The 26,809-nt window shown below is 37.7% G+C and overlaps 1 protein-coding gene across 2 annotated transcripts in view; it reads left to right on the plus strand.

Moving 5' to 3' along the window:
* grm8a (glutamate receptor, metabotropic 8a) overlaps positions 1–26,809 on the plus strand; it is a 382,630-nt gene that overhangs the window by 260,948 nt on the left and 94,873 nt on the right. For both annotated transcript variants that reach the window (XM_030150035.1, XM_030150036.1), the window contains one exon: positions 2,446–2,583. In XM_030150035.1, the coding sequence (XP_030005895.1) occupies positions 2,446–2,583 (138 nt within the window). The remainder of the gene's footprint in view (positions 1–2,445; positions 2,584–26,809) is intronic.

Here is a 26,809-nt window from a genome sequence, read left to right on the forward strand (position 1 = left end):
ACATGTGATATTTTTGACTCATTTGCACCTAGTTTGCACCACAAGCTGTGCAGTCTTTTTGTGACTCTGGCCTGTGGTTTGTATGAGACTGGGCTGAGAGGTTTCTATAACTCTGTGCCTTGAGTTGCCAAGGAAAATGACCATCAAAAGATCCCACAGCTTTTGAGGTTTCAAAACTGATGGAAATGAGACAAAATATAACATGAAAATTACACAGCACCTGCAAAGGGTGGAATTCACTGCAAACCCTACTAGCAAGGAAACAGCGCCATGGTGCGTCTGTGCCCTTTGCATGGATTTGAAATGGGAATTTTCACCCAGTCAGTGGAAATCAGTCCAATTCCATGTAAATAAGTGTCAATGCAAAAATGTGCTCATTCAGAAAAGATCAGAACAATGCCAGAATAAATTCGGTTAGGAAACATTGACATCTGCCGAAAGAAGAGATCAATTGTGCACAAACTATCTTTTTCTGTGTCTGTATGTGTGTGTGTGTGTGTGTGTATGTGTGTGTGTGTGTTTGTGTGTGTTCGTGTGTGTGTGTGTGTGTGTGTGTGTGTGTGTGTGTCTCTCTCTCTCTCTCTCTCTCTCTTTCTCAAAATCTTGTTAAGCTTGAATGATATTGTATTAACATCTAACAATATCAAGGGTAAATCTTTCAGTTAACTATTAGGGTGGTCAGTTGGATTCATTTCAGACTTCCAGTTACTTAAAAATAAAAATGTCCTAACAGTGCTGAATGAGATCAAGCTGTTTATTACAAAGACCAATATAAACCTGGAATCTGAGTGTAACAGATTCAAAGCACAAAACATTAGCGGCTGTCAGATCCTGACCAATCTGATGTTATAGAATGGCAGCTGTTCTTAGGTACTAATACGTCTTATTTCACTCAGTTGCTAAAGTTGCTTGCTCCTTACAGATTATAATTTCATGCACACGTGCAATACAATGTAGAGAGAACGAGCCAGTCCTTGTGGATTCTGCCTTAAGTGTAGTGTATAAGTAGTGGCTTTTCCATTGACCCTCAAAATGTGTGAATATAAATGGTGCATTAAACTTTACCTAATGGAAAAACAACAATTTCACCAAAACTCTTGTTTTTTGAGTAAAAGTTTTTGCACTGGCAAGAGGTGGTTTTCAGGCGTAGTGCAAATGGTATATTACAAAAAAAATTTTTGTCACTAGAGTCACGTGAGCAAAAAAAAACAACGGTTGTTGACGGACATTACAACAAGCAAAGAAGAAGAGTTTTAAAAGAAACATGGCGCGGTATGTGTGGACACACCAGGAAATTGAATTATGTTTTAATTTAGTACAGGATAGAGGGGTAATACATAATAATAATAATGAATATATCTGTAAATCAACACGATATTTACATTTGTCACCATGTTAATGGAATGACTTCTCGTGTCGTCTTGCGATAATAAATAAACAAATCATGACATTTGTGATTTAATGGAAAAAATGGCATTATGCACTTCTGTTTTTTTCTACATTTAGTAAATATTGGTGAAGTTTTGTGCAGATGTCCAATGGAAAACCGACTAATGACAAACACACAGTGTGTATGTGTATGTAGAGTTCCGCCTGTGCACACTGCAGATGCTGTTGTTAGTTATATACTCACTTTAACAAACATACAAAGGCCAATGTGTCTGTAGGTTAATACACCACCACACAGATGGGATCATGGAAAGAAAGTATTATGAGTCTATAACGAATATTGTTTTAAGGAAAACATCACATATTTTACCTTGAGTGAAGTGTTCTGCTTGAAAAGAGAGTCTTTTGGTTAAAAGACATGATGCAATGTAGTGATATCAAAAGTCTGCCAAAAAATTCACCTTCACTGACAACAAAAGAAAATGTAGATTCCCAATTAAACATGATATATATATATATATATATATATATATATATATATATATATATATATATATATATATATATATATACGAAGTAGAAAAGTAAAGGCTTTTTGTTTGTTTTATCCTTTTTTATTTCATCTCATCCTGTCAGCTTGTGACAGGCTGGTTTCCATTCTTGTGACTGGTGAAATTTATATGTCTTTTCTCATCCTCTGCAGTTATTAAAATGGACATATAGCTACACATACTGTGAAAGCTGACTTTAAAATGCTTGCTCTTGGGTTCAGTATTTAATAGGAGCTCTTGTGCTGGATGGCTCTGCAGTAACGGTTTTTCAATTATAATTTGGTTCCATACTTTAGTTTTTTGTAACATTTGCATTCCTGAATCCACTGCCATGAACACCTAAATTGTTTATCACTAAATGCAGCCTTGAAGCACCAGCAACACTACTGCTCACCTCACAGTACAGTAGAGATTCATAAGAAAAAAGGCACTTGATTTTATAAAATATTTATGCCACTCCCTCTGTATCTCTCTGTTTTTTTGTTTGATTTTATTTTTCCCACAGCATTTGATCGTTATTTCCGTAGCCGCTCACTTTCTAACAACAGGAGGAATGTTTGGTTCGCTGAATTCTGGGAGGAGAATTTCAACTGTAAACTGGGGATGCACGGTAAACGTCCTGGCAGCCTGAAGAAATGCACAGGTAAGACTCCACACCTCAGCTTCTTCTGTTTGTCTGTCTGTGGAAAAAACTGAACTCAGAATGGCTGATTGGCAAACGAAGCACCATTCTCTTTTTACGTTCAGCACATGCATCATAAATGTGGACTTTTCAGACTGTACAACACAGAAAATAAGACAGACAAAAACAAATGGAAAGAATTCTTCTGACTATTTGGAAAATAAGCATTTTATATATACAGGGTGTCCCAAAAAACTGACATCATTTGAGATGTCCATATAGGACTGACTACATACAGTGATACTTAATAGGGTTTATTTTGGACATAAAATGTATTATTCTACAAATCACAAAACATTTTTGGTATTTGGCACTTTGCCAGCTTTTTAGACCCAATAATAAAAGAGAAATTTAGACATAATTCTCCCCAGGATGTACCTAACGATGATCTCAGATAAATGCAACAAAAAAATTATACTCTTGCTCTGAGCCATCCCAAAATTAATGAATTTTTAATAAAATATTGGGGCCTAAAATAGGACCAAAATTGAGACATGAAAAGCTACCTAGGTGTCAGTGCATTTGATCTGGAAAACATGGCTGTAAATGGTCTTATATACCACTATAAATAAAGACACTGTGTAAAATTTGTCAATCCTAGTGGTTTTTCTAATCCAGACATATGGGTTTTTCATGAATCTCAGTCTAATTCCAGGTTTTGTGTGTAACCCATCATGTCTATTCGCATTACATGCAGAACCTGCTCATTTAAACACATAGAAATTGCAAGTGATTTTGCCACAGCGGTCATTTTTGTGAAACACTCTGCCTTGCATATTTACTTCAATTCCCAAAATATAGCTTTGAGAGAATAAAAAGATATTCAAAAAAAATAGTAGTGTGTAATTTTTGTGTCCTTTTTACCACGTTACATGCTGATTTTTGTATGCGTCAAATAAAAATGAGTTTTATCTGAAAAACAGTTTCTCTCAGTAAATATTTATTTTTTAAAACAGACCCAAAGTGCTTCCAAACTTGCTTCATAACATTACTCTACATCTAGTTTGAATTTGTAGTCCCACTGTCCTGTTAAGATACATTTGAAGATGTAGATATGGTAGATATGTGCCTCTGGAGCTTTACCTTACGACAAAAAACGTTACACTTACACTGTCCCTGAAACCACTGATCTGATTAATGTCAGCCTCTGCGTAAATCCATATTCTAAAAACGTGAACTTTAGATGATATGAGCTGATACGGGCATGGCTAAGGCTTTGTTTACACACATGTGTGCGTGCCACAGTGTATACTCTGAGCCTGCTCTGCCATTAGTTCACATAATTAGGTTTGTAAGGGCTGTGACTCACATTGACCGTCTATTACCAGCAGTGGCATCTGTGCATGTGGGCGTGTGTGTCGAGGGCCCTGTAGTTGTGCGACAGACTCCATTAATTCCAAGTGCTGGGGTTCGTGACCTCCAAATCATCAACACAGAAGCCAATCAGTGGCCTGCTGCTCAAGGTCGCCATGGTGACACAGCTGATGGGAAGACGTGGAAATGGGTGTGATTACTGCATGTGATTGAGCAGAGGGTGAGACAAATAAAAAGAGAGCTAGTGTCAAGTGCAAATAAGGAAATGAACATGAAGAGGGGTTGAATAGTAATGTTCGGTAAACAAATTAGAGGTGAATAAATATTAATAAAATAGATAAATAGAAGAGTGAAAACATGAAATGAGAGTGGACAAACAAATAAGTCTGGGAAAATGAGAGGAAATTAAAAGAGATTCTTTTGAATTTGAGCTAATTTTGTCTTGGCGTGACATCAGTCCAGTCTCCAAAGACTTTTACAGTTAGTACCACACATTTTGAACACATTACAATTCCTAGCAATTGTAAAGTTTCCCATCATGGCGAATAAATGCATCAGTGTTTCATCAGTCAGTCGTCAGCTTGACTCTTTCAATACATGAGTCACATTTTCACAAAAGCTCCTTGTTACAACTTACTCCTGACAGACCTAAAACGCACTTTCATGCTGAATTTAGTCTGTATTTCACTGAAATAGTTTTTATATCTCATAATCTGTGGAAAGAAAAAATGAAATATTATCGATATTACATCATTTACTTTTTAACACTGGTGTTTGAATTTTTGTATGCTTTTTTTTTTTCTACTACCACCAGCTCAAGTATCATTTTAATCATTTATTTAGAGAGCATTTTCACATCTTCAATCTTTCATGATTTATCTTTCATCAAGAGAAAACACATGCGGAATGTGTAAGTGAAGAAAAAGCAGAAACAGGGGGGAAAAAAATGAAAATCCATGGCAGTCAGATTTCAGAGTAAGTGAAAATCTTTTCTTTTTCTGAAGCATGGCTGTAAGGACAACTCAGAATAAAGCTCAGTTTGTGTTCAGCTCAAAGCGTGCAGTCAGGTAAAACTGATGCCCGAGGGAGCGCTGAATGAAGCACACACCAGATCGCAGATAAGCTTATACTCTCACTCACAAACACTTACACACCCAGTGGCGACTTACAACATGGAGACTCAGTGCCTAAGTAGTGAGTTAATTACTGTAGTGTAGATTTACACCTGATCCTCTCAATGGTCTCAGTGGCCTAGTTCAGTGGTTCTCAGCCTTTTTTCAGTCATGTACCCCCTGTGAAATATTATTTCAGCCAAGTACCCCCTAACCAGCACAAAGCATTTTTGGTTGAAAAAAATGACTTAAAACAGAGTGCTGTGCCATCAGTGTCTGATTTATTAAACTTTGGAAATCCATTTGTTGTGGTCTCTCTTGAGCTATTTGGAAATAAAAAGATGTAACTAAAAAAAGAAAGAAAGAATTAACTTAATTATAAATAAAGATTTGTGCACATAAAAATAATTATCAACATAAAGTCTCCTCCTTTGGGATCATAGTAAAGACCTGTTCTCAAAAAGAATTACGCTTCAACCATGACTCCATTGTTTGAGTTTTCAAGTGATTGACAGGTGATGCTAGGTGGCATATGACAGGTTGGGTCGAACCATTCTGGTATGGGGGAGACTGGGTTTTTAGGATGATGAAATTGAATTGCCTACTGAATATAAAATTCATTTCATGAACTTATATATTTTCCTGAAATATTTAATTAATTTAATAATTATTTTTAAAGGATTTTTGCATGGATGCTACTTTTTAAATGTATTTTAAAATCTCACATACCCCCTGGAGTGCCTTCACGTACCCCCAGGGGTACGCGTACCCCCATTTGAGAACCACTGGCCTAGTTTACCTCAAACACACAAGAATATATAGTCTTTACAAGCTCTGTCTTTACTCTGTCTCTGTCACACACACAGATCCACTCTGACTATGATTCAGTAACATTAAAAAAGATATATGTATACAGGGTGGGGAAGCAAAATTTACAATATTTTGAGGCAGGGATTGAAAGACAGTGTATGATCAATCAGTTTTTTGAAAGTCATGAGAATTTATTTGCCACGAGAAAATTGACATAATAGAAAATGTTTTTATTCTATGTGTCCTCCTTCTTTCTCAATAACTGCCTTCACACGCTTCCTGAAACTTGTGCAAGTGTTCCTCAAATATTCAGGTGACAACTTCTCCCATTCTTCTTTAATAGTATCTTCCAGACTTTCTCGTAATAGTTTTGCTCATAGTCATTCTCTTCTTTACATTATAAACAGTCTTTATGGACACTCCAACTATTTTTGAAATCTCCTTTGGTGTGACGAGTGCATTCAGCAAATCACACACTCTTTGACGTTTGCTTTCCTGATTACTCATATGGGCAAAAGTTTCTGAAAAGGTACGGATAATAGTGTTAGGTATGATTATGACATCAATATATGTTTGGTTTCAAAACAACTGACGTAGTGCCTGCTGAGAAAAAACAACTAAATGTTCATTGTAAATTTTGCGTCAGTGTTTTTCAACCTTGGGGTCAGTTGGAATTCATATGGTGTTGCCTGAAATTTCTAATAATTGATAAAAAAAAAAAAAAAGTAAATAAATTATTAATTTTTTTTTTTTTTTTGAATGATTCAATAAATATTTCATTATAATTAAAACACCACACATTTTTCCAAATAAAAATCAAGTTCAAATAAAATGCAGGATGTAACATCTGAGAGGGCATATCTTGATTAACCTGATCATGTGACCGAATGTGTTACTACGCTTCGACCCAGCCAGCATGTCCATGTGGGCCCCAGAAGGGTTACAAGTGGGCTGCATATAAGGGTCTCATGTGGGTTTGGTCCACAGTTTCTGTGGTGGCCCCACATGTGTTTGCTCATATCAGAATCAAAATCAGAATCAGAATCTCTTTATCGTTATTATACCAAATACAATGGAACTGAGGTAGAACTCTCAGGTTCAGTGTAAGAATTTACAGACAGACAACAAATGTCAGTAAAACAACAACAAATATCAGTAAAAGGCACAGTTATTTACATTAAAAAATAAAAACTATTGCAAACTAAGATATTTGTAAAACAGAATCTAAGTAGTGCAAATAACATGAGAAGTGCAAATGACATGAAAGATAAATATTGTGGGATAAAATAGTGTGAAGAATAAATAATATGAGAAATTCAGATCTCTGATTCTGATCTGGGCAAACACATGTGGGGCCACCATGGAGACTGTGGACCAAACCCACATGGGACCCTTATATGCAGCCCACATGTAACCCTTCTGGGGCCCACATGGACATACTGGCTGGGAACTGACCCAGACAGAGTCAAAACCGGACCAAACAGAGAATGGAAAGATTTCTTCACCTGCCTGGCCCCGCTAAGACATCTCCAAGAGAAAAATGTCTCAGTTTTGAATGTCTGGGGTCGCCACATATTTGTGATGTTAAAATGGGGTCACAAGGCAAAAAAAGTTTGGGAACCACTGGTATATGTTGTCTCTACACCCTATGCAGATGTGTATTCTCTATGGGCCTGATTTACTAAGATCGCAAATAACGGGTGCAAATTTGCTTGCTCACACTAAAAAATGTGTGTGCTATTGATATGCACATCAGGTGCAAAGTCTTGAAGACCGCCCTATTTATATGAAGATTTTACGTGTGCCACTGATTGTCGTCATGGAGACAGTATGCTAGAAAAACTGCTCTGGGATACGCCAGCACTAATGACAACAGTGTGCCAGGAAATTTAAGGTTGTAAGGAAGGTATTGCAGGACTCCTCCTTGTGACTGGCCCTAAATCATCCCCTAGTTCATGTAGAAGTTCTAAAATGACATTGCTGGGTAAGCCATACATCTCAATTATCTTTTCGTCTGTCATTCCAAAAAGTAGGAAAAAAAGCAGAACAGATTGGTTCTCAGTGTTGGCTATGGTTGCACTGCCGTTGGTTGTGCCTATGCCGTCTCCTCGCCATAAAAACTGCAGTCAGTTTTGCATAAAGCAGTTTTTCTCCCCCCTTCACTCTTTCCTTCTCTTCTCTCCCTTTCTTCTCTTTCTCCCTGTTCCTTCATGTCAGGTCCGGCATTGAAATGTGGTTCAACGAAACTCAAAATAAAGATAGCAGAATATCACGGGGAGCCTCATATATTTTATGAAGTTTGTCTTGGCAAAGCAAATTTGTTCAGCACCAAAAGGCAGCCAGACCACCATTCTGCTGGTATGATGCTGGACAAGACAAGTTTAGAAGAAAAAAAAAAGAAAAAAAAAAAGTTTTGTGGGAAGCTGTGCCAGTTAAAACCTGCCTTATGTGCTAAATATAGACGCAAAATCAGCCAATCAGTTTCAGGTTTGGTAAATCACATTTCACATGCTAAATAAATATGTGCATCTACTCCTAATAATTTCGTGTGTTCTGGCAGAAACACTCATATTGCATATTCATCAAGACAAACACACTAAATGGGAGCTATTTTACTCAATTGAGAGATGCAACGCTTGGTGCGTCCTGTTAGAAGATAGCTTTAATGGTTTTTTTCATGCGCGGTCAAGTTTGCACACGTTTTTACATGTGCAAACCTTCAGTAAATCATGTCCTAAGAGTTCATTCTAATTGCTGAGCTGTAAATTCAAGCCTCGTTGTCAGTCGTCAGTTGCTTAAAGCTCACAGCAAAGTACCAGCTCAACAAATCTAAGCCTAGTTTATGGTGCACCTCCATGGTTGTCAGACTTCCCATGTGAAAGAATCCAGACATGCGTCTAATTGGAATTTGACTTTGGCAGTAAAATTATTTCCTGAATATGAATTCATTTATTTTACAATAAATCCAGTATAGACCTTAAATGTAATTGGTTACTGTGCCTCAATACTCTACCCCTTCCTGGTGACAGTCATTAAATTTTACCCACCCACCTCTCCCTTGCTGCCTGTAATCATGTCATGCTCTGCAAGAGGGATTCATTGCTTCTCACAAAAATGAAAAAGAAGTAGCAGCTTAGCCCGACTTGGTTCACGGTTAAAATATTTGGTCTCTGAAAGCATCGCATCCTTGTTTTAAGAAACATTGCGTCTCTCTGCTCTGAGGTGGACACAAATACAATGGGACAGGCATCACAAAGGCACACATACAGAAACAAGGCCAAAATCAGACTTGAAAGAACATTCCCACACAGACACAGTGGACCCACATGTCCTGCCTGTACACTTTTGCACCTGGACCCATCAATGAATCCATTCCACCAGTGAATAGCACTGGTTGTGACAGCAGCTATAAGCCTCAGGTCCACACAGAGAAATTAAAGTGCAGTGTGAGGAGAAAACCAGGCTGTTACATTGTTTGCTGGTTTTTATTTGTCTTTTCTTCCATATGGGTTGTGACTTGAGTCATTCTCAAGGGAATGATGCCTGTATTTTCTTTTTCTTGGCTGGAGAATCACAAGTCAACTCATAGTATTTTGAGGAGATCATTAAGTAGACAACTGTTGCTACTGAGTAAGTGTTAATATTTTTTTAATGCAGAATTAGGGCTGTGAAAATTAAAGTGTTAACGCAGATAAATCCTTCATCATGATTAATCTGATTAAAAATTTGAATGCAGTTAACCCATCACCACAGCACAGAATGACTCTGAACGTCTTGGGTAGTTTTCGGCAGAATTTCGGTCAGTTTCTCCAAGTACAGATAACGTTGCACATGTGCAAATGGGCAGTTGATCCGGTAGTGACAGGCAGCAGAACCAACCCATAAAGATGGAAAACACTAAACAGCACGTTGGCCCTCTGGATGGAAATATGAGGACAAAAAAAACCCAGACAAAACAACTCACTGACATAAAGTATCATACACACTCTGCAGGAAGGAATTTTCTTTTCACCGAAGCACTTCCAGCTTAAAATACCACATATCTCACCACTCCTGCAACTGCTGTTCTGTATGTGAGACTGTTCTCAGTTGCAGGCAACATTGTAAATAAGAAGCAATCAGCTCTCCTCTTGGACAATTTCAACAAGTTAGTTTGTCTCAGTAACTGGCTGAAAGAGGAGTAACAGGGCCACATTAATGTGGATAAATGTTTGTTTTAAAAAAAGAGACAAAAAGTTGTTCAGTTGTTTCAAGTTGTTTTGTTGAACCTGTTGAAGGTGTTTAATAAACATGCTAAGTGCATATATGTTCCCTTCTTTCTTGAGTCTGTTTTCTCATGCAAAATGAAACATGGTTTATATAAATTAAAAATCAATGGTATTTAGTTGTGATTAATCAACATGAATCCACAGCAACCCTGTGATTAATCCAATTAATTTCAGATTTTAATTGTTTGACAGCACTATGCAAAATGCAACCCAATAAAATTGTTGTATGTGCTTAGATATATATCTTCACATGCTTGCAAAACCCTCTTTTTGTTCAGTTCTTCTGCAACTGGAGCACATAAACATAACAGTGCTTACACTTAAATAGTTGCTTTTGGCACGTTCCCTTAGTAGAGTACTGCATTTATAATAATGTAAATTCTATGCAGTCATATAATTTGCACTTTGATTACTTATTCTAATGTTGCAAGCTGGTTTTAATGGGCATTATTTCCATGTTATCAGTCGGGGGATGCACATGTTACAGATATATAAGCAATGGGGGGGCACACCAAGTAATCAGAATAAATGGTGTAAACACTTGAATAAGAGTGACTTTATTGTTCTGTTAGAAAAGTAAGCAGGGGGGTTTATACACTTAGTAAACATTCTATTTTCACATCCACTTTCAGTGTCCTTGATTCGATTGTGTATTATTTTTTGGGGGTTTTTTTCATTCTTTACTGAGGCGAAGGATGAATGCATGTGGAGAAAAAATCATATGCTAAGAGTCTACACTTTGTTCATGTTCAGGTAATTGAAAACCACGAATAAAATGACAAAGGAGGTGTGAAACAATGTCCAGTGTCTGTGGGAGAAGAAGTCTAATCAAAGGAGTTGTAACGCTGTGGTCTGCCTTTGTTGATTACTTAGATTACCATGAGGCTGTGTTTTTTTCAACAGCAGCTCAGTGGAGGCTGGGCTGGGCTGGAACTCCTTTACCGTTTAATAAATAAAATGGATTATCAAATACTTATACACCACACACATACACACATGAAGGTTTACATTCCCTTAGTTATCATTAAATAAACATTATTAATGGGAAAATTATCTTCCAAAGGCAACTGGGCGATAGTTTGATGCCCTAAACTTTCTGAACATGGTCATGATACAACTTAGTTTAAATATATGCTTTTGAAGATTCAAAGTCTTCATCCACCACTAGTGATGTGTGCATAGATCTGTCTGCGTAAAACCCATAGTGCAGTTCCAGAAGTTAATTAGATCCTCGCTGAGCCCAACATGCACACATTTACCCTCGCACACAAACACATGTTCACTCTCTGCAAATAGACCATATCCTAACGAGGTCAATGGGGAAGGAGAGTTATTAGGCTCGCAGCTGGGTAAACTGTTCCCTCCCCTGTGAAAAGGCCTGAAGGCCGAACAGACTGAAGGATGGAGACAGACACAGATGGAGAGCTTGATGGACAATTAGAGGCAGACTGACTCATACAGACAGATTGCAACTGTGAGACAGACACTGCTTTATGACGCTTTGGCATAAGTTTGGAGTAGGTGAGATAAATTGAAGTTTAGTTGCCGTTAAATCATTTTTCGTCTTCTAGTAGAGGACAGTTATTCATCTGCTTTCACACATGCAGATGGTTTTGCAGAAGTCAATATGTGCACCTGTGATTGCTGTTGAGAGTGGTGGTGGAAATGTACGAACAGTAAATACTGTATGGTGGCACGCAAGGTTAGCATAGTTTTAGATTTTTCATTATAGTTTTATTTAGTTTTGACTTGTTTTCTCTAATTCGATTTGTTTTAATTAGTTTTTAGAGCAGGCTTGCTAGTTTTTGTTGTATATGGTTTGTATTAGTTTTTGTTGTTTTTGTAGTTTTGTCATATTTTTTCTCTTCCTCGCTGTCGTATTCATATAAATCCCATCCAGGACGAGAAGTGACGGACTGTGAAGTGTTGTATGGTGCCACCAGCTAAAACTGCTCAAGTGAAATAAATCGATTTCTTATCAATCCGACATTGACAAAAATGAAAATGAAGGGAATTTTATCAATAACTTTAATACGTTTTAGTTTTGTTACCACACACTACAGTTTCAGTAATTGTTTTGTGTTTTAATTATAGTTTTTATTTATTTCAGTTCACGAAAATGTGTTTTCAATTCTAGTTTTCATCATTCCGTTAATTTTCAGTAACAATAATAACCTTGATGGCACTTCGGTGCAGTGGTTAGCACTGTCGCCTCACAGCAAGAGGTCTGTCTACTTCCTTCCTCCCACCTTCCATTGGTGTGAATGTGAGAGTAACTGGTAATTTGTCTGTATATGTCAACCCTGTGATAAACTGGAGACATGTCCAGGGTGTAACACACCTTCATTTGATGGTAGCTAGGACATCACTGTCCCCTGAAACCCTCCCGAGGATTTAGCAGTTCAGAAAACTTATGAATAAATACTAGGGTGACCATATTTTGATTTCCAAAAAAGAGGACACTCAGTTTCACCTCAAGATACCTAAATGATCATACGCTACATAAGTATCATAGTATTCTGTGCAAAGCATCTATAACCTGGAGAAAATATTTCGATGAAGCAAGCTGCTTGGAATAATTGTAGTGTCATAAAAAGTGTCATAAAAGCTGCTGTGTGTTTGTACTTGTGTCTTTTTTTTAGGACTACTACTGCTTTCAAGACCTGGAAAGATCAGGTTTTGCTTTACTGTGTCAAAACGGTGGAAGAACTGACTAAAACAAAAAAAAAAAAACAGTGTTTAATTTTTATAGGTTTTTAGTGAATAAGGCAATTTATCATTTATACAAATGCATTAGGGATTAGATCTACAAAGGCACAAAACATTTAGTGACAGGCAGAATATTGGTAAAATTGCACTTATTTTTCTTGAGACATTTCAGGTTCATATTTGTTTAAGTTATTCACAATTAACTGTTTAAGGATAGTTTATTCATGTAAATATTTTCATAATTTAATGTTGGTTTTTTTGGATTATTTATAAGCATAATATTTTTTTTTTCATATTAAATCAAGAAGAAAACTTGTCATTATTTATAGGTTACTATGATATTACTTTACTTGAGATTACAACTGGGCTGTATTTGGCATTCAGTTCATACCACAGGCCAGAATAGAACCTTTGGTGGGCGGGTTTTGGCCCGCGAGCCGCATGTTTGACACCCCTGCTATAGTGCGTTTATGGACAGGTCCGTCCATCCCCACATCCACAGGCTGGTGTGGATCAGTGCCTTTCACTGCTGTAATGTCCCATATGTCGCTAGAAAGCTCAAAGCCTTTTCTTCCAGTGGGATTTGTAACTTTTCTGACTTCACAAACAGAGACAGAGTCATCAAAAAGGACATTTTTACTAATTTATAAACCCTGCCCGGACCCTCCAGACAGGACGTGAAAAGAGGACACGTCTGGGCAAAAGAGGACATTTGGTCACCCTAATAAATACTGTGTTCAAGTAAACAAAACAAATAATACACTGCAAGAGCCATGCTGATGATGTGTCACAGTTATATTAAATATACACTTGTTACTGGAACACAACATTATTATGGTACACAGACATGCAGTTGAGTTAATGAACTCTACTAATGAATTCTACAAAAGTTGTTGTTTAGGTGTCACAATGCTGTTTGTATGCTTCTGGGATGCAGCTGTGAGTCACATTTACATCCTTAACTTGCCAATGCGTAAGTCAATATTACCATAACCAATAAAAAGGGAGTGAAAAACTGTAATAAATAATACCCCGGTTGTAAAAAAGTAACTTGTTTCACAGTACTTTTAACCGTACTGAAGGCTATTGAAGGGAAGATGGCTCCCAGCCCTAACGACTTTTCAAAAATCCAATTCACTCGACAGCCTTTAGATTCAGAGCCAAATTTATCACCATGTCTACCTCCTTCTCCCCCCTGGCCCCTGATTCTCGAAGGCTAAAGTCATTAAGATTAAGCGTAAACAAATAAACTTAGAGCTGGTCATGTCCACGTCTGTCACTGCACACTTGTCTGAGACGATACTTCTATATTCAGACCCATACAAATGCCTCATACACACCCGTCGGCTCTGTCTTTTTTGGGTGCATACCACCACCCTCTCCCGCTTTCTTTATCTCACTCTCCATTGTTTGATCTCGGTTCTCTCTCTCTTCTCACTACGTTATTGTTCTTGTTCTCTGTCTCAGTTGTGTCTTTTTGTTCAGTCTCTCTCTCGCTATTTGTGTGTCTTAAAGGTGTAGTATTCAGAAGCAGTGGAAAGCCTGCTGACATAAAACACGCATTTCCTCGGTAGATGTACACAACTTTGCTTGCTTATGTGTTTGTGTGTACAGTGTGCAGCAGTGAGATTAAAAGAACAGACTGACAAAAGGAAATTAGAAAAAAGTGGAAGGCAGTGGTGGCGGCAGAGAAAGTGAGCATATTTGAGTCGTGCCAGGACAATGATTCAGCATAACATGAATAATAACTTATGAATAATTTATATTAACTGTGTGTACTATCAGCAGTAATGTATTGCAGTAATAATGTAGAGATGTAATATATGTTAGCCACATATGTCAGTGGCATCACATTATTCATAAAAAGTGGTATTCTGCAGTGAATTGCTCTTTATAAAGTTGAAAACATTCATACTGGAGTCTTGACAGGAGGTCTGAAGTGAGACAGAAAGAAGATGAAAGTAGAGAATGATGAAAAAGGCCCTTTCAGACAGTAAATAACCCCACCACCAGGCAGGTACCGAGGCAGCAGACCAGCCCTTTGGTCATTAAACACAAATCTAATTTTATTGTAACTCAACTCGTATTTTTGTTGTCGCAGCCATCATTTGATCAGTATTTGTAACATTATAATCACTTCTGAGATTTTAGAAAATGACTGTGATGGAGCTGCCAGATGGTTAGACAGCTTTTTAACAAACCCACAAGTTAACTAAACTTAGTTGGAAGGCAGAGTTAATACAGACAGTGGTATTTCCCAGATGGACAGTTTGTTCATTTTTCCTGTGTGTCATACAGTGCTCTCAATTTCAGGTTTTGGGAAAGATTTTTTATCAAGTTTGTGTGTGAATGTTTCATCCAGTGTTGCTTTGTTACAGCAGTGACACAATATACAGTACTGTACAAAGGTCCTAGGCAAACATTAGGCTAGTTTAGTAAAGTTAAACTGACCACACATGTGGAGTTCTCAGTCTCTGTATTAAGATCCAATCTTTCCTTATCTGAACCCGCTTTATCCTGACTAGGGTCACAGGGGTCGCTTGGAGCCTATCCCAGCTACTTATGGGTGAAGGCGGGGTACACCCCGGACATTTCTCCAGTTCATCGCAGGGCTGAACATATAGAGACAAACAATCAGTCTCACATTCACAGATGAATGATGATGATGACAGATGAACCAATTAACCTATCAGTGCATGTCTTTGGATGATGGGAGGAAGCAGGAGTACCTGGAAAGAACCCACACAGACACGGGAGAGCATGCAAGCTCCACACAGAAAGGTCCCACCCCTGTCGACTGGTGTTGGAATCGAACCCAGGACCTTCTTGCTGTGAGGCATGAGTGCTATCCACTGCACCACCGTGTCGGCCTAAGATCCAATCTTAATATTTGTGATTAGTGCTGTCAAATGATTAGCAGTCTTAATCAGAATAATCACAGGGTTGCTGTGGATTCATTTCGATTAATCACAATTAAATATCATTAATTTTTAATCTATGTTAATCGCATTTCATGTTTGCATGAGCAAACAGACTCAAGACAGAAGGGAACATATGCTGTGTTTCCACTACGTGGATCCGGCTCAGCTCGGCCCCACTCGACTCAGGTACCAGATCCTATTCCTGGAGACTGTTTCCATTACAGGATACTACCAACTTTACAGTACCTGGACGTCATAGCAATGCAGCGCGTTACTTCCGTGTCATCTGTTCAGAGAGTTGCTGATAAATTCGCTCGTTGCTTGTTGTCTTGTCAAGCTCATGCTGAATTTTTACATCTGAATCTCCTCGACCAACCATGGAGTAATTTTCAGGCTGTCATCGTGTGGATTAACCTACCGCTATATTTACTGTCAACTTCCTCATCTGTTTTTTGTAAAACAGAGATGACTCTCCAACCAATCAGTGGTCTGCAGTGTTTATACATCACGTTTTAGTATCTGTTCCCCAGTGTTGGAACCTTGGTGGAGGGGATACCAAAAAACAAATGGATACCAGATTCCAGGTCCTTTTTCATAATGGAAATGTAAAAGGGCCAAGTCGAGTCGAGTTGAGCCGGTACCACGTAGTGGAAGCGGGCAATATATGCACGTAACGGGTTTATTAAACACCTTTAACAGTTTCAACAAAACAACTGCAAACAACTGTTCCATCTTGGTTTTTTATCCTCATATTTCCATCCAGAAGGCCAATGTACTGTTTAGTATCTTCCATCTTTATGGATGGGTTCTGCTGCCTGTCACTACCGGATCAACTGCCCATTTGCACATGCACGACGGTAACTCTACTTGGACAAACTGCCTGAAATGCATTGGCAGAGACGTTCAGAGTCATTTTGCGCTGCAGATGGGTTAATTCCGTAATTTTTAAAAAATCTGATTAACCATGATGGATTAATCCGCATTAATGCATTCATTTAATGCAACAACCCTAAATAATAATAATAATAATAATAATGGATTAGATTTATATAGGGCTTTTCTATTAATGTGTACATTGGATCCGTTATCCATTCACTCTCACTCTGGTGGTGGTAAACTACATTTGTAGCCATAGCTCCCCTGGGGCAGGCTGATGGAGGTGTGGCTACCAATCCACGCCAACAGTCCCTCCGACCACCACCAAACATTCACAGTAGCAGCACTGGACATGTTTTGCCCAATGACACAATCACACATGACTGTAACAGAGCAGAATTCCAACCACCAGCCCTCTGATTAGTAGATGACCCACTTTACCTCCTGAGCCACAGTCACCCAAGTTCATAACCCATATCTCTTATCTATTATGAATGTTGCAACACAGTTCTCAGGTCACACATTTACACATGGTGTTGCATAAAATCTTAAACATAAACAGTATAAAATCGACCCAGACGAGGTCATGGGTACAGTTATATCTTAAATCTGACTTTGTCTTCACTATATAATTCGATATGGAATGTAATACAAAGCAATTTTTAGGCAAACTGAAAAACTGTGAGGCTGCAATATTCTATTCGATATTTTTATAGTCAGAACATCCTGATATTGATGCAACTTGAAGTCTTGACACATTTCTTAAAGAAGAAAATTTGGACCCACGTCTTGGCTCTAAACACATAGATATTTTTCTGATTTTAAAATGAATCACGCCATGGCATAAAGATTGTTTTTGAAATTGATCTGCGATACTGCAGACACAAAATTGAGTCCTGGATACATACACATGCACTCAAACACCAGGTTGAATCTAATCACTATTTGTGCAGCATCATATTGACATAACCCTTGGCTTCAGTGCACTCTTGTCAAATCATGTAGAGCAGAATCTCTGTTTGATGCTCATTTCCTATTCTATCCTATTGATTATTCATTCCTTTCTTGGCAGATTAGCCCTGAAGCTAGCTCAGAGCAAGACAAATATGGTTATAATGAGAGAACTGTACTGTATTTGCGTACGTGGGTTTCTTGGAGTTGGAGCAGCATTCTTCACCATATATACCCAGCCAAAACATACTTAAGCCAAATCTCTAAATGTGCATAGCATTACACCGGCGATCTATAAATATCTCCTTGTATAATGTGTGTGGGCAGGATCCATCTTATCTTGTCATCTTTTCTGAAGTCTTTCACACAGGTTTGATAAATGAGAGAAATCCTAATTAAGCAACCTTTATGTAAATTAATTCATTGCCATCTGAATTTGCATGTGAAGTTTATAAATACATTTTCTCATGTAATTATTCCCAAAATTGTCTCAGCTGCGTCTTAAAAAGGGAAAATAAATAGGCGTGTGCATATGTATGGATATGGCCACCTGAGAAAAGCAAGAATTAGGAAGAAAAAGAAAAGGAACAAAAACAAAAAAAAAAAATCCTTTAGGTGAAAAAATGAAGGAGGAGGGAATTGAATCTGTGTTCCTAATTGATGTTTAATTAAGGAGCTTGTCCAAATCATTAGTCTGTCTGTCATCCGTAGTGCCATCAATCACTCTCTGTGTAAAACCTGGCTGGCACACTGGTCCATGAAGGCATCCATCACGGCACTTAGCCAGTCAGCATTCTTGCATTAGCCTCACCTCGCTGCCTTAATGTATTGGTTTGTGTTTGTATTAGACACAGCATTGGCTTCACTAAAAAGGCAGTGAAGCACATATTTGTCGTCTCTCCAGCATCAATCTCGCTGTAGAACCACCTAGTAAATGAACCGGGAGATAGGGCCTCAAATTTTGAAGCAGAACAAGTGTTTGTTTAACCTTGTAAAGTTGGGGGGAAAAAAGAAGGATTTACTGTGATTTTAATCCTCTCTTAGTCAGCATGAAAAGCAAAACTTACTGTGGAGTGTTGTGTGTTGTCGTATCTAGAAAAACCTGAAAATATTTTTATTGACAGGAAGATGGGACAACCCAAGGAGAGCATTAATCTTGTTTATGTACCCCTTCAAGTTCAAATGCATATGAGCGATGTTTAAAGAATCATAATGTTTTTGGATGCTTCTATAAAACTGGGTTCGTTTTGGTATCTGGCACTTTTCCAGCTTTTTAGACCCGATAATAAAAGATAAATTTAGACATATTTCCCCCCAGGATGTACCTAATGATGACCTCAGATAAATGCAAAAAGATTATAATCTTGCCCTGAGCCATCCCAAAATTAATGAATTTCTAATGAAATATTGGGGCCAAAAATAGGACCTAAATTGGGACATGAAAAACTACCTAGGTGTCAGTGCATTTGGTCTGGAAAACATGGCTGTAAATGGTCTTATATGCCACTATAAATAAAAACACTGTGTTAAATTTGATGATCCTAGTGGTTTTTCTAATCCAGACATGTGGGTTTTTCATGAATCTTATTCCAGGTTTTGTATGTAACCCATCGTGTCCACTTGCGTTACATGCAGAACCTGCCCAGTTAAACGCATATAAATTTTGCAACAGTGGTCATTTTTGTGAAACACTCTGTCTTGCATGATTAGTTCAATTCCCAAAATGTACCTGTGAGAAAATAAAGAGATATTCAAAAAAATAATAGCGCATAATTTCCGTGTCCTTTTGACTGTGTTACATGCAGATTTTTTTTATTAAATATAAAATTATGTAAAAATGTGTTTTATCTGAAAAATAGTTTCTCTTTTATCTCAGTATTTATTTTAAAATAGACCCAAAGTGCTTCCAAACTTGCTTCATAACATTAGTCTACATCTAGTTTGAATTTTTAGCCCCTCTGTCCTGTTTTTACCAGTTTCATAGAAGCACTCTTTTACATTGAAAAGGGAAAACAGCATGTAAAAACTTTCACGTTGTTGCCATGAGCAGTTTGTTTGCTTTATAGATGTATCACAGTTAACTTATTGTGCATGGTACTGGTAAAGGACTTGTATGAAGGTTTGTGGTGCTTTTATTTTTCAGAGGAATTCCCCAACGAAGACTTGAAAGCTGGCTGCCTTTAAGCAAATTTTGTCTTTCCCCTCTCAGTTTAAAGTAACACCATCCTAATCAGATGTTCTCCCTTTCACATAGAGTGACATCAGCTCTCCATGAGGTCACATTTGGATTGCTGTCACCTTGACATTTAAATTTATTTATTCATTTATTTATTTGTTGCCACTATGAGTCAGGGCATCACCACCTCTGCATTGACGTTGCAGTGCCAGAGCATTTGATTCAAGTACTTGTGTTATGGAGCTGAGGAGATATTGATAGAGGTGTCATTATCAGCTCTGAGTAATAAAAACCACCACCACGTACTAATCTTAAATCTTAACAGATCATTTTAAAGTACCAGGTTTTATCGTTAAAATGTTCGTCTGTTGTCAGCCAGAGACTTTAAAGTCTAAATGTTCTGTTTCCCTTCCATCTGTAATGGGGGATTTAGAATCTACAAATAGTAGGTTATCTTAATTCCAAACAAAACCATTATCTTTCAGTAGTTTAGAACAAAGTTTCCACCCTGCCTGTGGCTTTTTACTCAACAGAACTAAGATGGGTAACACTTTTTTGCAGATCACAGTGCTCGCTAGTCTTCATGCCTATGCAACAAGAACAAATAATCAACCAAGAAATATGAAAATGACTTAAAGGCAGATATGGAGATGATTGTGTCCTTGTGCAGTTTTCAGCTCTCCACATCTCATGAAACATGAAAGTTTGTTTTGATCTCTGCCTCTCAGAGTTTTTCAGTCCAAATCCTTCCTTACCACACATCCACCCTGTCAAGCTGCCTGTGGTCTCCGATGTCATTAACGCTGAGCAGAAAGGCTGAATTTAATTTAGCAGCTGCTGGAATGAAAATGGAATAAAGTGTAATGTGACAGACAGGGTGTATATTATCACATGAATGTTTTATCCATCCATCTCTGTGTTTTTCTCTTCATCTCCTCAGTTTGTGTCCCTGTTTATGCCTTGTTTTTGCTTGTTTGCAGGGGCACAAAAGCCAGACTGGGCTGTATCAAATGTATTACATTTAGTTATTAAGGACACAATAAAAGACTATTTTATTATGTACCTGCATAAACGTACATGCGCATTATGTGCAGAGATGAATGAACAGATCTTTAGCCACTTCATTGATGTGACAAGCTTTTACTAGCTCCACACAATGGCGAGACAGATCCAATAAAAGCTTGTAATGTGTTGTACTCCTCACACACTCAGACACACATACTCCATGCTCCTGTTACAACACCTGATGCAATCCCAGGAAACAGAGACAGTAGTGTTTTCCCAGTTAGCACTACTCATAACAGCATCAGTCGTTTAACTGTCTCAAGGCAGGATTGCGTTTTCTTGCGATATGCTGATTAATGATGCATCGTGTCGTTTCACATCTCATAAGAACAGCAGAGAGAAATTCTCATTATCTCATGACATGTTGATCCATGGTTCAAAGTACAACACTTTGTTGTACTTTTTCCTGAATTAAAATGTGCATAAATGGGGAAAAGATGGTAGAATTTTCAGAATATGAATAAATCATGTTACCTTCATGTAACAGGGTCAACAAAATGACTACAGATAATGACTGCAATCAGCTTTTGCTTATTTACATGTCAGCATACAGGTCAAAGCAAATTCTTTAGTAAGTAATTGTGTATTTGATGAACCTTACTCTAATCCAGTGTTTCTCCCCTGGGGGAGGTGTGAAGGTTTGCCATGGGGGGCATGGGATCACTCCTGGGTGTTAGAACATGTAGCAGGTGGAACTGATGTTTTAGTGTTGAAGCACCCTGGACTCATTTTAGAGACGTACAACAAACCAATCTACTGCCATGGTGATCTGTCACTAGACTAGACAAAGAGTTTAGGTTTGGACAATGGACAAGGACTGGACTGGAAAAGAAACATGTGCAACATTTCTGTTTTTGCACAGTTTGTACAGTTTGCACGTTAATGTTGTGAGATGTGCAGTGGAAACAGGCTCATTGACCCACTGATATTGTTCAAATGCTCATCTTTGTTCCCAAAATGTGTTTGTTGTTCTTAAAAAAAAAGTAACTTTATTGTCATAGTTGTAAGATATTTTATTTTTATTTTTACAAATATTGCCTCAGGGGGCAGTCTTGTTGAGTTTATTTGTATTGTTCAATCAAAAATCTTGAATTAATAATTTGCACAACAAATTATTCAAGGAAAAGCAGAAAGTATTGTTACAATATTGATGTTTCTTTCAATAAAAGTTATATCTGCACCACTTTTACAATGTTATTGGGGTTGAGGGGGGACTGGAGATTTTTTGTCCTCAAAGGGGGGACGACAGAAACAAATTAAGAACCACTGGTCTAATCTGAGCACTTTGAAGGTATATTTCCCCTCTTCATTTTCCCCTCAAACAGAATATATCGTATTTAAATTGTGTTTTAAGTTTCACTTCAATTAACATGTAATTTCTTGACGGCTTTTGCAAATTTAAACGTGTCCTTATCCAAATAATCATCAAAGAAACATCTAATTCTAACTGTGGCAAGGTGTTCAGATGTAAATGTCAAAATAACACTGGAGGACCAGCAGTTACAGCAGGACATGCTCTTCTTTATACGTTTTCATTGCATGATCTAAATGGGGATGTTGAATATATAGCCCCTTTTACACAGCACTTCTGTTATGGGAGTATTTCACCTTTATTCCGGAACCACGTCTGTGTAAACAAAATGGTGGATCATTTGGTTCCACCTCTGTCATGGCTCTGGAACACCTCCGGAGGTAGTAACAGAACCATGATGAAGGTGGAATCATGATTGTAGAATGTAAAATGAATATGTCAAAGGAACACCTCTTGTTCCGCAACCAAGGTGTGATGTTTTGATGACGGCACCTCCCAGTGCGGGAGAGACAGCGGGCGCATATGGAGGCACTGGTATGATTCTGCAGCTACATGCCATTTTTACTGAAGACACGAAGTCAACCACACCAGGTATGAAGAAGGCTCTGGGCATGAAGGCCAGAGAATCCATGCCAGTGTCTCCATATGAGCCCCCTGTCTCTCCCACACCAGGGGGATTTAAAAATGAGCGCTGCATCACCGCCCCTTTGATTCCAGAACGCAGGTCTGCTGTGTAAAAGTCCAGCCTGTCTCACCTCTGTTAACCCTTTGTCTTGGCTGTGGAAATCAGTCAATGGTGGAAAAAAGGTGGGATCACCATCTTGCCTTTTTTCCAGGATCTTAGTGTAAAAGTGACTAATGACTCCAGGAATTAGTCACTTTCACATCTAAACCGTAGTAAAGGGGTGTCAAAGTCACTTTAGTTCAGGGACCACATTCAGCTAAATTTGATCTGCAGTGGGCCGAACTAGTAAAATAATAACATAGTAATATATAAATAATGTCAACTCCAAACTTTTCTCGATGTTTAAGAGCGAATAAAGTTAATTTACATTATGAAAAGGTTTACAAACTATCCTTTCAAACAATGTGAGTAACATGAACAAACTGAAAAAAAAAGTGGAATTTTAACAATATTCTTCCTCAGTTTATCATTTACACATTTACATTATAATATAAAAAACACACAAAACATTTAGTAACAGGCAGAATCTTTTTAAAATTAAAACATCTTAGATTTTTCATATTTGTTCAGGTTATTTAAATTTTTTTGCAAAGTTATATTTTGTTTTAGTGTAAATACATGAAAATATTTACATTTACAGAGAGAAAAATTTGTAGTTGTCATTATTTATGTTATTATGATAGTATTTTACTGGTCCCACCCACTTGAGATTGAATTGGTCTGAATGTGGAACCTGAACTAAAAGGTTTGTTAACATCTTAGTGTAATTTTTGCATTTCACAAATTCATCCCAGGGGCCGGACTGGACCCTTTGACGGGCCGGATTTGGCCCCCAGGCTTCATGTTTGACTCCCTGTTGAGTTTTGTTGTTGGACTGTGGATATGAAGGAGACAGAGGAGTAGATCCGTTAGATGTTTTGACACTATTGTATTACATTCTCTGTTTGTTTGTTGTTGTTTTTTTGTTGTTGTTTTTTTTAATGTAAAATGAATAAACAAATCATAGCTGCAATCATGGGACAAATGTTTATTACAGAAAAGACTGATACAGCACAGCATCCCATAATGCCACTCTTGTGTTATGTAGAGGTATGTTGATGCTAATTACTGTCTAATTGAACTTTATTGATGGGTTATTAGTGTAATTAGATCTGTGCTTATGGTCAGACATTAGGCAGCCTGCTTACAGAACTGTTGGAGACTGCTGCTGTACTGAGTGCTGCTGGTTCGTTTGGTTTGAATGATCAGATCTTTTGTGCTGGAATTAATATTTGTACTCAGATGTGTAACATTTCTGCAGTGTAGTGTGATATATACTGCATATATTATCCCTTTAGTGCTTTTGGATGTTGCGACTCTTAATGGCAGACTTCCCAGTCCTCTGATGCGCTGGGAGTCATTTACTGTATACTGCAAGAGAATTGTGTTTGTGTGCTTTAATATGCCTTTACACAATCAGCTCACACACAGCAAGGCAGTGGGCTTTACTGCACAAATGTTCATCCAGGAAGTTAAAGAGTCTCCATGGAGGAAGCATAGCAGATGCAATCAGTCATCTGGCTCTAGTGTTTATTGTGCATGAGACCCTTTTAAAATAGATAGTTAGATGCACATTTTAGATATTTAATTGGCTAAACACGCAAACCAATGGAAAACATTTATTTCCACACATAACATTTCTTATCTTTTTTTTATAGTCTTTATTTAATTGAAGGAGATTTTACAGAGCATTACAAAACACAAAACATACCCCTCTGTACTTAATAACCGTATACATATTTCCCCACCCATATATACACACACTCATAAAAATATACACTATGTTCACAATGGTGAATAAAAATAAAATATCTGTATATACACTCGCACATATAAATATGGGTCAAAACACAGTAATGTCCCGTCAGAGAGCGAACTTTAATTGATCGCCATTCCAACATTTATTTCAAAATGAAGTAGCTCCTTGTTTTGGATAATCCCTTGTGGTTCAACTAAAGCAAAAATGAATTTAAAAGTAACAAGAAAAGCACTCGGAGAGCGCAAACCTCCACCAAGACAGCTCTGCCCCCCCGATTACCACCAAAATTTAATCATTTCTTCCTTGTGCCAGTAACAACATTTCCTGAAAATTACATAAAAATCCATCCATAACTTTTTGAGTTATCTTGCTAACAAACAAACAAACACGCAAACAAACAAACACACAAAGAAAAGCGATCACAATACCTCCTGGCGGAGGTAAAAATGTGGGTCATTTAGCAACACTAATCTGTCAAATTGTCTCTAAAATGTCCCATCAGAGAGATTTCAAATATCATGTTTTGACCCATATACACCAACACATATGTTTACAATAACAAATGTATTTGCGATTAGACTAACACGCGTTTACAAACTTATACCCTACATACACTGTTTTCCCCTCTTTTTTTATGAGAAACAGGCTTAGAAGTCTATAATACTCCATAGGAGTGTCTGTACTCTGTCCAGTGTTCTTCTTCTACGTAGTTTGGTCAGAATGTGTTTGACCACTGTGTCACTGTCTATAAAGTTCTGATTAATGATCGTTACACATCTTGTTTTCTACAGTTTGACCAAAACAATGCAAATTATTTACTGGAAGAGTCTTTGTTGATTTGATGGCATTTTTTCTTCTACGAGTCCATACATGACAGAATGGTAGTTGATTGAGCAACTCAAGCCAATGTATTCTTAAGAAGGTCCAAACAGCTTGAGCTCTGTAACAGTCAGTAGTGGCTTTTCCATTGGACATCTGCGCAAAACTTTACCAATATTTACTAAATGTCGAAAAAACAGAAGTGCGTAATGTCGGTTTTTCCAGTAAATCACAAATGTGATGATTTGTTTATTTATTATCACGAGATGACACGAGAAGTCGTTCCATAAACATGGCGACAAACGTGACTATCGTGTTGATTTACAGATTTATATTCATTATTATTATATATTACTCCTCTATCTCGTACTAAATTAAAAAATGATTGGGTTTCCTGGTGTGTCCACACATACCGTGACATGTTTCTTTTAAAACTCTTCTTCGTTGTTTGTTGTAATGTCCATCAGCATCTGCTTTTTTTAATCATGTGATTGTAGTTGGTCTTTCCATTTCAGTTTTGTGTGATATATTAATTGCACTATGCCCAAAATACCACCTCTTTCCAGCGCAAAAACTTTTAATCGAAAAACGAGAGTTTTGGCGAAATTGTCATTTTTCCATTAGGTAAAATTTTCTGAACAAGTTATAGTCCCGCAATTTGAGAGTCAATGGAAAAGCGACTATTGAGGACGTGTCCCTGGGTTTCATCCTCTCCACTGTTTATCATGTTTTGGATGTTACATAACAACTCCAGGAAACCAAGGCTCTGGCTGGGAGTCTGCTCACAGAGATAAGCCAACGGACGTCTCTGTAATTTTACTTTTAACATACAGGTAGCATGTCTTGTCCTAGACCTGACCAACTACAGCACCTCCAGACCAAAACACTGCCCCCACAGGCTTGTACTGGAACCACCAGGACTAATTTTGTAATCACTCCATCCTTCATTATCCATCCTTGCATCTGTCTCTCTGGAACAGGGTCAATCTGAACTCATTAGACCACATGACCTTTTTCCACTGAAACACAGTCCGATCTTTAGTCTCTCTATCAAACTGATGGTTGTTTAAGAAATGAGAAGTTACTCACTGCATCAATTAGAAATAAAGAGCTGAAACATATTAATCACTGCAGTAATTATTCAAATGAATCTTCCTACCTCAGTTAAATCAGATGGGAACTTGTTTTTTCTTTTTTTTTCCCAAGCTGTGTATAACTGTCTGCTTTACGTTGCCTTCAGACAGACACACTATCAATAATAACGACAATGATTAATGGTTTTCAAAACTATTCTAAGTGAAGGTGAGTCTATACAAACTATAACAGTAACAGCAGCAATTAGATGAACCATGATGTTTGATGACAGCCATT

Source organism: Sphaeramia orbicularis, chromosome 12 (assembly GCF_902148855.1).
Source record: "Sphaeramia orbicularis chromosome 12, fSphaOr1.1, whole genome shotgun sequence".
Taxonomy (NCBI): domain Eukaryota; kingdom Metazoa; phylum Chordata; class Actinopteri; order Kurtiformes; family Apogonidae; genus Sphaeramia; species Sphaeramia orbicularis.